The 11203-nt window shown below is 56.5% G+C and overlaps 1 protein-coding gene and 1 non-coding gene across 3 annotated transcripts; both read left to right on the forward strand.

Annotated features, from left to right (window-relative positions):
* The first annotated feature begins 1969 nt into the window (after nucleotides 1–1969).
* Nucleotides 1970–8498, forward strand: Nop53 (NOP53 ribosome biogenesis factor). 2 transcript variants are annotated; one of them, XM_048369103.1, is made up of 13 exons: nucleotides 1970–2212; nucleotides 2582–2646; nucleotides 5093–5198; nucleotides 5417–5616; nucleotides 5914–5984; nucleotides 6466–6561; nucleotides 6681–6785; nucleotides 6884–7069; nucleotides 7159–7334; nucleotides 7448–7514; nucleotides 7998–8074; nucleotides 8161–8217; nucleotides 8401–8498. In XM_048369103.1, the coding sequence occupies exons 1-13, from the start codon at nucleotides 1989–1991 to the stop codon at nucleotides 8405–8407; spliced, it is 1437 nt and encodes a 478-aa protein (XP_048225060.1). In that variant the 5' UTR covers nucleotides 1970–1988; the 3' UTR covers nucleotides 8408–8498. The 2 variants fall into 2 exon arrangements, with proteins under 2 accessions (XP_048225060.1, XP_048225061.1); XM_048369104.1 differs by lacking the exon at nucleotides 8401–8498 and having other exon boundaries at nucleotides 8161–8221.
* On the forward strand, nucleotides 7551–7659 carry LOC125339156. Its single transcript, XR_007208444.1, has one exon. It is a non-coding gene; the product is annotated as a small nucleolar RNA SNORD23 (small nucleolar RNA).
* Nucleotides 8499–11203: the final 2705 nt, after the last annotated feature.

Below are 11203 nucleotides of genomic sequence, written 5' to 3' on the forward strand. Positions count from 1 at the left end.
CCCCTGGTGGTCACTCTGGATCCAGGCAGGCCGGTGGCTTGAAGCCAGGGTCTGTGCCTAGGTTTGTGGGCTGTGATCAGACACTCTGGGCCTGGATCCAGCGGAGCACCTTCCCTGGCCCTGCTGTTTTCCTTTAAGAGTCAGAAATTATTTTTATGTGTCCAGAGGTCTCTGGATCATAGCCAGGGTGTGGGGCCTCTTTCCTTATTTGTACGTAGTGAAGATGAGGCTGCTCTGAAGATAAAATCTCAGAGGTGAGGCATTCAGATGCCAGGCAAAGTCTAGAGCATTTCACTAATGGCTTCTAATCTTCAGAGTAATCTACTGTTAACTCTCATTTTTCCAGAGTGGGAAACTGAGGCACAGTGAAGTAGTTGGTTCAACACCAGTGATTCTGGGGCCAGGTGCAGCAGCTCACACATATGTAATTCCAGCTCCTGAGGAGGCAGAGATGGGAGGATCAGAGTGCAAGGCCAGCCCAGGTAGCTAAAACGCTTACATGAAAAATCAAAGTAAGAGGAAAAGGGCTGTGGGCATGGCTCAGCGCTGCAGCATTTGTGTGAGGTCCTGAGTTCAAGTCCTAGTAACCAGCAAAAATGGAGGAGAAAATGATAATGAAAGTACATTTTTAGCAATCCTAGTAGTGTTTCCAACACACTTTGTATATGAGGTTTTCTGCTTCCAGACTCATATTCCTAATGCAAGCTGTGTGTGTGTGTGTGTGTGTGTGTGTGTGTGAGAGAGAGAGAGAGAGAGAGAGAGAGAGAGAGAGAGAGCCCACACACTAGGGTTTGAACTCAGAGCCTGGGTGCTGTCCCTGAGTTATTTTATTCAGGGCTGGTAGTCTACTACTTGAATGACCATTCCACTTATGGCTTTTCCAAGTAACTGGAAATAAAACAGAGACTTTACTGCCCCAACTGGCTTCAAACCAAGATCCTCAGATCTCAGCCTCCTGAACAGCGATGATTACAGGTGTGAGTCATGAAGGCAGTCTCCCTAAAGCTGTTTGACCTCCAGGATTGGAGGACTGAAACATTGCTAAATGTTGTGCCCAATCTTCTGACCATCATGATTTTCCTTCTTTGGCAAAACAAGATTGTTAGGGTAAATTAGACTTTGCCAGAAGACCACACAGACATCCAGGTACAAAGAACAAAGGAAAGGTTTATTGCCAGCAAAGGGACCTGGCAAGACTCCTCACAAGAATGAAGTGCCTGCTATTGTGTTAGGTGACCTTTACAACCTCCAAGGCTTGGGAGATCTTTGCCGCCTTATTTGGTTATAGCTGCCCCAAAGGAGTGCCATCTCAGGTGACCTATATGACCTGCAAAGTATAGGGGCTCTTGCTACCATATATGGCTATAAGCTACCCCAAAGGAGTGCTATTTCAAGGTAAAGAGACATAGAGGCTAATTATTTACTAAATGGGCCTAGAGTTGCCTAGGGAAAGAGCATGCTAAGCTATGAGAGAGGAGGTTATTGGGCTAACAAATATATATATTTTTAAATTGTTGCTGGTCGTGGGGCTTGAACTCATGGCTTGGGTGCTGTCACTGTGTTTTGGTGCTTTATCACTTCTGGCTTTTTTGATGTCTGGGCTGACTTTGAACCTCAATCCTTAGATTTCAGCCTCCTTAGTAGCTAGTATTACAGGCGTGAGCCACCGGTGCCTGGTGATACATTTATTTAATTGTAAATGGAAGCAGAGCAGCCGGGAAGGATGTTTACTTGGGGCGTGAGCCAACAACCTATAATCCCCTTCCGTCATCGGGAATCTGCAAATCTGCCAAGACTGAGGGGGGCGGGGGCGGGAGGGGGCGGGGAGAAATCTTTCTCTTTACCAATCTCCGCTCGCTCAGCGGCACAATTACTTTACCAAGATGGCCGCCGCAGGAAGTACGTCAGGAACGAGGGTGGGAGGGCTGCGCGCGCACGTCCCAGACCGGATTTGGGCGCGTCAGGCACTGCGCTCTTCCTTTCACAAGATGGCAGCGGGAAGCAAAGGCGGTGATGCCCAACCGCGCTCAAAAAGGGAGGCCGACTCCGGCTTCCTGGGGCTGCGGCCCACTTCGGTGGACCCGGCGCTGAGGCGACGACGGCGAGGCCCAAGAAATCGGAAGCGGGGGTGGCGGCGGCTCGCGGAGGAGCCGCTGGGCTTGGAGGTCGACCAGTTCCTGGAGGACGTGCGGCTGCAGGAGCGCACGGCCGGGTTCGTGCGGTGGGACTTCCGGGGGCGGGAGTCTGGAGGATGGGGTTTCCTGGACCTGAGGCTCCCAGATGTAGCGGTTCCCTCCACAGTGAGCTACTAAGTAATATATAAGTACATTTTAACATATAAGTACATCCCGCGCTTCCACCTTAGCTTCGAGGCATTTTCCAGTACTTAAACGTCTTCATGTTAATCTTCAGTGTGCAATTTGTTACAAACAGAGCTGTAAAAATTAAAGCCTCTTAAACTGTGACCTGAGGCCTCGTCCTGGGAACCTTCCTTGGTGGGGCGGGAGGTGATTGAACCACGGGAGGGTTGAATTCTGAGAGACCACGTTAATTTTGTCTTGTCTGTATTTCCGTCTCTCAGTGGCTTGCTGTCAGAGGCCCCCAATGAAAAGCTGTTCTTTGTGGACACAGGTCCTAAGGAAAAAGGTGAGTAGGGGACTTTGGAGTGATGCACAGCCATGGTGGGTGCTCATTAGCCTCTTTTTCATCCTTTTGGGATCAACACCATAAGAAAGAACTGTAGTGCCTGCCTGTCATCTCAGATTATTGGGAGGTACTAGGGGGATCCTGAGTTCAAAGCCAGCCTGACAGTTAATGGGATTATTTCAAAAACAAAAGGTCTGAGGGTTTGACTTGGGTGACATTGTTGGCTTAGTAACCGGGAGACATTGAGTTAAAATACCAGTATTGACAGGCACTGGTGGCCCACCACTGTAATGCTAGCTACTCAGGAGGCTGAGATCTGAAGATTGCTGTTCAAAGCCAGCTGGGGCAAGAAAGTCTCTGAGACCTTTACCTCCAGTTAACCACCAGAAAAACCCAAAGTTGAGCTGTGAGCAGAAGGAGCTCACAGGCATTACCCAGGCTCTGAGGTCAAGCCCCCTTGGGAGGGGGGGGCTCTGGGAAGGTGGCTTAGCAGTAGAGTGCATGCCTAGCATGCATGAAGCCCTGGCTTCGATTCCTCAGCATCACATAAGCAGAAAAGGCTAGAAGTGGTGCTGTGGTTCAGGTGGTAGAGTGCTAGCTTTGAGCAGAAGGAAGCCAGGGACAGTGCTCAGGCCCTGAGTTCAAGCCCCAGGACTGGCAAAAAGAAAAAAAAGTACTGATTTTTTTGGTGCTGGTACTGTGGCTTGAACTCAGAGCCTTGGTGCTGAACTTGAGCTTTCTTTTTACTGAAGGCTGGTGTTCTACCACTTAAGCCATCCCTCTATTTCTAGCATTTTGGTGGTTAACTGGAGATGAGAGTCTCACGTGCTTTTTCAGTCCAGGCTGGCTTTGATCCTCAGATCTCAGCCTCCTGAGTGGCTAAGATTATAGGTGTGAGTCCCTGGCACTACCAATACTCTTTAGAGGATCGGAGTTTTGGGTCAGGTGAGCACTTGCCTAACAAGACCCAGGACCAGGGAAAAGCCAGGCAGAGGCCTGCCTTCCCAATTAGGTTAGAAAGTTAGAGTGTTAGCTGCAGAGAAGCAAATAAAGCGACTACCTTAGGAGATGTTATTTAGCTAAGCTTTCACATGAATAAGAGGATCTCTGCCTGACAGGGAGAGAACTGATTTTGACATGCTTCCTGTCCTGGTGAGACAGATGGGTTCAGACCTGCCGAAACAAGTACAGAAGAAGCAATTTTGGGGGATGGCGTCCTTGAGTGACAGGGTTTACTTCCTCTTGTTTCCTTAGGGTCTCCCTTTGCCGCACAGGCTGGCTTGCAATTTGCCATCCTTCTGCCATGGCCTCCCAAGTGCTGGGATTACAGGCAGGCACCACCACACCTGTTAATAACAGTGTTTTCATCAGTAATGAAAGTGTCGCACTAAAATGTGGTTCCCTGCAAGCTGCAGGGACTGAACGTGCTGGCTGGAGAGCTGGTGGCTTCACTGGCAAGCTGGCTCAGCCTTAATTGTGACACTGCAGTGGGCATGTGTGCGGTGGGTGAGACAGATTCTAGACAGAGACATGGAGTCCAGCCTGGTCTTGAACTGACCTCGTAGCCCCAGCCGGCTCTGAATGTGGGATCTGCGTGGGTGCTGGGATTCCAGGCATGCGCCACACAGGGGACTTGGAGCAGAGGACGGTGGTCATGGTAGTGGGAGCTTTCCTAGGTGTGCAGGGAAGAAGCAGCTGGGGGACAGGTCTCGGGCGCTGAAGAGAGGCAGGCAGCACATGAACACACATGGCTGGTGGCTGGGGTGTTGTGCAACGTGACCCTTGCTTCACTGAGTGCGGTAGGGGGTGCCAGGGCTTGGTCCCCAGCACTTGTAAGAAAAGGAAGAGAGGCTGGAAGGGGACAGTGCCTGTACAGAGAGGTCATCCCTGGCTTCCTGCTCTGGGGCCTCGTGCCCTCACTGTGTGGCCTTGGAAGGCATAGCTCTCTGTCCGAGCATGGTTTTTGTTTTGTATTGGCACTGAGGCTTGAACTTGAAGCCTCATATTCTCACTAAGCTTTCATGCTCCGTGATGGTGCTCTACTATTTGCCTCTGGTCCAGCTTTTTTCCTAGTTAATTAGAGATAGAATCTTGGAGGCTTCACTGCTTGGGCTGGCATCACACTGCAGTCTGCACATCTCAGCCTCCTGAGTGGCTAGGATTGCAGGTGTGAGCACCAGTGCCTGGCTTCAGAGTTCTTAGAAGTGGTAAAGCAGAGAACACTGCTGCTCCTCTCATCTCTTCCCCATTGGTTCTGTGGCTCTTCACCTTGTGGCTGGGAGCCCTTGGGGTGGCCTGTGGGTGGGAGAAGAGCATCACAGTGTCATCTCCTGATGGGGTGGACGTCACCTCAAGTCCTTGGGGTGGCTTGGGACGCAGGCCTAGGGCGAGGTAGGGTTGGTCTGTGGTGGGGGGAAGGCCTGAGGCCTGAGGCCTGTCATTTCAGAGCGGGCCAGGAAGACCCAGGTCCAGAAGAAGCCTGTGCATCCCCAGAAGCCCCTGCGTGTTGACCTCACCCTTGAGAACACGTCCAAGGTCCCAGTGCCCAAGGAGTGAGTGTCCCTGCCCACAGCCCTCCTTCCTGGCACAGCACCAGGAAGGGCTGAGGCTCTGGTGAGGAGAAGGGCATACTGGGACCGTGTCTGTGCTCGGGTGGGGTGTGGAGGCCATGGGCCTCGGTGCTGCTGGATGTGCTTATTCTTGGTTGCATCTAGGCTGGCTGCTGTTCAGGCTGTTGCCTCATCATCTTTCCTCCCTCCTTTCCGGACAGCATCCTCGCCCACCAGGTCCCCAATGCCAAGAAGCTCCGGAGGAAGGCACAGCTGTGGGAGAAGTTGGCCAGGCAGGGCCAGGTGCCTCGGGAGGTTCGCAGGGCCCAGGCCCGGCTCCTGAGCCCTCCTGCAGCCAGGGCCAAGCCCGGGCCCCAGGACACTGTTGAGCGGCCCTTCTACGACCTCTGGACCCCCGACAGTAAGTGACCGCCGTCACCTGCACACCAGCTGGACTGCCCTGTGCAGTGTGCGGCTTGAGGGGCGTGCAAGGGTGTGTGCACTGTGCAAGGGAGGCCCTGTGGGTTGCTTTGATCTTTACCTTCTCAACCCTTTCAGACATGGCTTGGTGGGTGTTTAAGGACTCTTGGGGGCCCAGAGTCCCCCTTCTCACCTGAGCTTCAGTGCTACCTTCATAGTGAGGGGGTTGTGGGGGGGTCCCTGAGGGCCACAGCTCTTTTCTTCACTAGGTCTTTAGCTGCCCTTGCTCTTCCTACAGACCCTCTGGACCGGCCGCTGGCTGGCCAGGATGAGTTTTTCCTGGAGCAGACCAAGAAGAAAGGCATGAGGGTGAGGCTCGTGGACCCGAGTTTGGTCGTCATCTGAGTGGCCCTTCTAAGGACAAGGCTGGGCTCTGGATCCAGAGGCAGCCAGCGGGAAACCTGTGCCTACCGCACTGGTGCCCAGGGCACACGCCTCCACCCTTGCCACCCATGTCCCCTTCTTACAGATGGACAGGGAAGAGATGGGTGTGCAGGGCAGGGGTCAGCTCACAGTTGAGCCCTATTGGAAAGGAGCTGGGTCATGGAGGAGAGAGGAGCAAAGGCCGGGAGGTGGGGCAGGTTACACAGCCCATCCTGCTGGAGCTCCCCTGGAGATGGTAGCATCTGCAGAGGCGCGGGATCCCACTGGTGGTCCTCCAGCGGAGCCCCTGGGGAGGATTGGGGGGGAGGTCTCAGGGCAGGGCTGTGGTGGTGGGGAAGGACCAGCAGCAGATGTTAAGATTCTGACACCTCAGCTGGGCCTCTTCCCCCTCCCCCCCTTTCTGCAGCGGCCACCACGCCTCCATGTCAAGCCCTCCCATGCTCCGGCTGTGGAGGTGACGCCAGCTGGAGCCTCCTACAACCCGACCTTCCAAGACCACCAGGTGGGTGCTGCTGGCAGCTGTGGCCGCCCGACTCCTACCTATGCTGGGAGAGTGGCACAGGGGTGACCACAGGTGCTGCTCCTGGGATCCCTCATCTCAACACCCCTGTGCCCCCTCAGGCCCTTCTCCTGGCCGCCCATGAAGTGGAGGTGCAGCGGCAGAAGGAGGCTGAGAAGCTGGAGCGGCAGCTGGCCTTGCCCACGGCGGAGCAGGCCGCCACCCAGGTTTGTCCCTCCCAGCCGATAGGCCCCTCCCACTTGCCTTCCAGGCCCCACCCTCCCACCACACCTGACTTGGCCACGTCCCTCTGGCCTGCCCGCAGGAGACGGTGTTCAGGGAGATGTGCGAGGGGCTGCTGGAGGAGTCTGATGGGGAAGAGGAGGGGGACAGTGACCTTGGAGTTCCCGAGGCTGACGAGGGGGTCAGAGCCCGACCGGCTGCCCCCACGGCCGCCACAGAGAAGAAGACGGAGCAGCAGCGGCGGCGGGAGAAGGCCGCCCGCAGGAAGGTGAGCACCTAGGGGTGCAGTAAGAGGCTGTGGGGGAAGAGGGGAGCCCTGCCCGGCTGACCCCTGCCCTCTGGTCCCTCCATCCGCAGAGGGCTCTGCAGGCCGCGTTGCGCACCGCCCGGCTCCAGCACCAGGAGCTCTTCCGGCTGCGTGGGATCAAGGCACAGGTGGCCCTGCGGCTGGCAGAGCTGGCTCGGAGGAGCGAGCGGCGGAGGCTGCGGCGGCTGGCAGAGGCGGACAAGCCCCGCCGGCTTGGGCGGCTCAAGTAAGAGCTGGTCTGGGGCTTTGGGAGCTGGGGTTCTGTGCCTGCGAGAGGTGGGCACCCCTGTCCTCTCCTCCCAGAATTTGACCCTGGGTGCCCACACCTCATGTCCGCAGGTACCAGGACCCTGACATCGATGTGCAGCTCAGCTCGGAGCTGTCTGGCTCGCTCAGGACCCTGAAGGTGCCTGGCCTTGGGTGCCATGGTGGGGATGCCCCGTGCCCAGTGATGACCCTTATCCTTGCTCCCCGTGCCCCCCCGGGCTGTGGGCGACACCTTGGCTGACCCTGGGCTGTGCCGGCTGGGCTGTGCCTGGGGGCTGAGGGCACGGGGCGTGGTGGGGCACCTGGGGTGAGGCCTGCCACCCTCTACCCTACACCTCACTCCAGTCCTGCTGGGGTCTTCCTCAGCCTCAGACCGTTCATTCCTCCATTGCTCCTGTCCTGACCCCAGGCTTTGTCCCCTCTGTCCCGGTTTCTGCTTCCCCAGCAGCTGTGCCCACCTCAGTCAGCCCCCAGGGAGGGGATGAACAGGACAGAGCCTGGAGCTTGGGCAGGCGGAGCTCCCCTAGAGGCAGCACTGGGAAGGCGGGGCTCCTCCTGGACCCACAGTGGGTAGTGGGGCCCTGCCTCTGCTGGTTCTGATGAGCTTCTGTCTGCCCCGCAGCCTGAGGGCAACATCCTGCGAGACCGCTTCAAGAGCTTCCAGAGGAGGAACATGATCGAGCCTCGGGAGCGAGCCAAGTGAGGGGGCTGGCCGGTTGGGCAGGTGGGGTGCGGGCCTGGGGCATGGGCTTGCCGCGCGTCCCCTTACACCCTTCCCTCGGCAGGTTCAAGCGCAAGTACAAAGTGAAGCTGGTGGAGAGACGGGCCTTCCGGGAAATCCAGTGAGCAGCCTGACTTGCTGAACCCCAGAGGACCACCCCTCCCCCCCCTCCCCTGGGATCCCCGGGCCCCGCCTTCCCAGGCCCAGCCTCTTGAGTTGAACTCCAGGGTAGGGACAGCCCCAAAGCTGGGCGAGGGGACAGAAGCAGCCTGGACTCATCTGATCCAACTCTTTCTGTCCCTAGGTTGTAGCAGCTGGGATGAGGCTGCAGGGGCCCCGCCCTTTGCCTCCCAAGGCCACCGGGGCCCCGCCCCTTGGCCCCGCAGTAAAGCTCTGTGACCAGCCCTTTGTGTGGGTCCTTCATTCCACTTTTTGACTGAGACCAGGATTTGAACTCCCACTCTGACACCTTCGCACACCAGTGTGTTCGTGTTTAGTGAGCGCGGTCCTGGCCGCTGTCCCCGAGCTCTTTTTCTCAAGGCCAGTCCTCTCCACTTAGCGCCACGCGGCTCCACTTCCAGCTTTTTCTGGAGTTTAACCTGGGCTGCGATGCTCTGCTGGCTTCACATCTCAGCCTCCGGGAGGACTGGCTCCTCCCTGCTCTCCCTGGTTCACTTGGGGCGTTTGGTTCAGTTGGGGCCTTTGGGAAGGCATCCAGGAGGCCAGAACCAGGCGTTCTCGAGCCGGATGGACAGACAGAGGGAAGGAGCAAGGGGAGGGGCAAGGGTGGCTCCCAGCAGGCTCGGAGCTTCCTAGGCCCGGAGTTACATCTCCTGCACTGCCGGAAGTGAGGTTTGCCAAGTGTGGTGCCCGCCCCGGACCCTGCGCACGGTGCCAGGGAGCTGACAGTGCTGTGGGAGGGGGAGGCAGTGCCGGTGACCGCTGACACCGTGGGGCCGACCCTCGCGGGGCTCCGGGGCCGCTGTGGTTGCCCTGGGGTGTGGGTTGTGTGTGCCAGGAGTAGGGTGGGGCAGGGGAAGGACTTCACTGCTGGTGCCAAAAGCCCTCCCCGCGGTCGGGGTGTGATCAAGTCACGGGCACAGGGGTGGCGGCTCTGGGTCGCTGGAGGCTGCAGGCAGGCTGGGCACTCAGGTTCCGACCTTTGTGCAGGCCGGCCCTGCCCTGGGACTGGGCTGGAAGGAAGCGCCCCGAGGACAGGGCCTGCAGAATGGGAGGAAGCGGGCGGGGGGGGGGGGTGGTGGGGGGGAGGCCCAGGGCTGGCCCGGTGGGGCGGAAGTCCTGGGGATCGCCCATCTTGCCGGCCTCCATGGTGGCAGTGCCGCCGGGGCGCCCTCCTGGGGAGCAGCTGCCCCTGACCCCAGGCGGGCCTTGAACTGACGCCCTCCTCCCGCAGCCTCCCCGAGCAAGGCCTGCAGGCCCCCGCTGCCGCAGTGGGCCTGTGCACAGCAATTCAGAAACTGTGCCTTCAGTTGAAACTTTTGTGCCACTGCTTACAGTTTAAAAACCATAAATGAAGCTGGGCACCCGCAGTTCACGCCTGTAACCCCAGCTACTCAGAAGATGGACCCGAGGATTATGGTTCATAACCAGCCTCAACAGGGAAGTCCCTGAGGTTTATATATCTCCACTTAATCACACATGCCAAAAGAAGTGGAGCTGCGGTTCAAGTGGCAGAGCACTAGTCGAGTGAAAAAGCTAAGGGACAGTGCCCAGGCCCTGAGTCCAAAACCCAAGGAGGGGTAAAATAACTGTTAAAATCTGAAATATGACTTTTCCTTATAAGGATGCAAACTAGTCAAAGGCTTGTCGGGGCAGAATACAAAATGGACATTTCTCCTGACCCCAACACCCCTGAATTGTTGGCATCTGGTATTGCTAGACAGAGATAAGCCTTATCACCTGGCGTGGGAAAAGGAGGGGAAGAATTCTCTGGGTGCTGACAAAATGACGTAGCTTGGCTTTCCTGTTCCACAGGAGGCTTCCATTGTCTGAAATGTTTGTGTTCAGTGAAATCACATACCCTTTTAGAGATGGGTTTTTGTGAAAACTAAGGCTGCTCACTGTTGCATCTGTTAGTTTGTGCCTCAACTGCAGGCTTGAAACACAACTTTAGTGTTGGACACAAACCAGAGAAAAGAGCAAAACACAGTCTCAGAGTGCACATTGTAGCAAGAAGACTGATCGCAAACTAAACAAAAAAACCAACAAAACAAACCACAAGGAAGTTCAGAGTGGCAGCATAGTGCACACCTGTAATCCCAGCTCCTCAGGAAGTGGGCGGGGGAGAATCCCGATTTGAAGTTGCTACCAGCAACAGCCTCAGACCTTGTCTGAAAAGCAAAGTGGGGCTGTGCTAAGAAGTGGAGGGCCCAGTTCAACTCCTCTCCCCGCCCCCCACCTTTCCAAAGTGGGGGAAAAAAATGTCGTGATGCTCACATTTGTCATCTCAGCTCCTTGGAGGTGGAGTGGTGGAGGTGGAGTGGTGGAGGTCAGCCACGGCTACAGCTCACAAACCTCAGCCAGTGGCTTGGCATGGTGTTCCCGGCTGTTCTCATAGCCATGAAGGGAAGCACAAACAGGATCAGAGAGAGAAGGTAAGGGGTGCCCACCCTGCAGACCCAGGTGGCCCTGCTGAGTACTGAGTATTGACTCCACAGCCCTGGCGAGGGGGGCGGGGGGGGGGGGGGGGACAGGAAAACGGGCACCGGCGCCCTCTGGTGTTCGCCTGGACACAGGCTCCAGGAATTCGGAGTCTGTTCAAAACCTTCCACTTGGTGTTTGCTGAAGCAATTCTCCGCTATGCTTGCTCAAACTCAAACCCAAGGGAACATCAGGACGGGAAGGATGAGTTCTGTTCACCTCAACTTCTCCATCCCTTTCCCATCAGAGAGCTTCAAGCAGAAGACTCCTTTATGAAATGGTTCCCAGGAGAGTTCACCAGCCCTTGGGCTTGAACTCAAGGTCTGGGCACTGTCCCTGGCTTCTTTTGCTCAAGGCTAGCACTCTACCACTTGAGCCACAGCGCCACTTGCAGGTTTTTCTGTTTATGTGGTGCTGAGGAATTAAACCTAGGGCTTCATGCTTGC

Source organism: Perognathus longimembris, chromosome 20 (genome assembly GCF_023159225.1).
Source record: "Perognathus longimembris pacificus isolate PPM17 chromosome 20, ASM2315922v1, whole genome shotgun sequence".
Classification (NCBI taxonomy): Eukaryota; Metazoa; Chordata; class Mammalia; order Rodentia; family Heteromyidae; genus Perognathus; species Perognathus longimembris.

What these genes read in the sequence shown, in the direction of transcription:
- Nop53 (XM_048369103.1), top strand. Translation starts at nt 1,989, where the DNA reads ATGGCAGCGGGAAGCAAAGGCGGTGATGCCCAACCGCGCTCAAAAAGG. An exon ending in AGAAGGCCGCCCGCAGGAAG is followed by an intron (nt 7,070 to 7,158) that starts GTGAGCACCTAG and finishes CTCCATCCGCAG; the next exon opens with AGGGCTCTGCAGGCCGCGTT. An exon ending in GAGCCTCGGGAGCGAGCCAA is followed by an intron (nt 8,075 to 8,160) that starts GTGAGGGGGCTG and finishes TTCCCTCGGCAG; the next exon opens with GTTCAAGCGCAAGTACAAAG.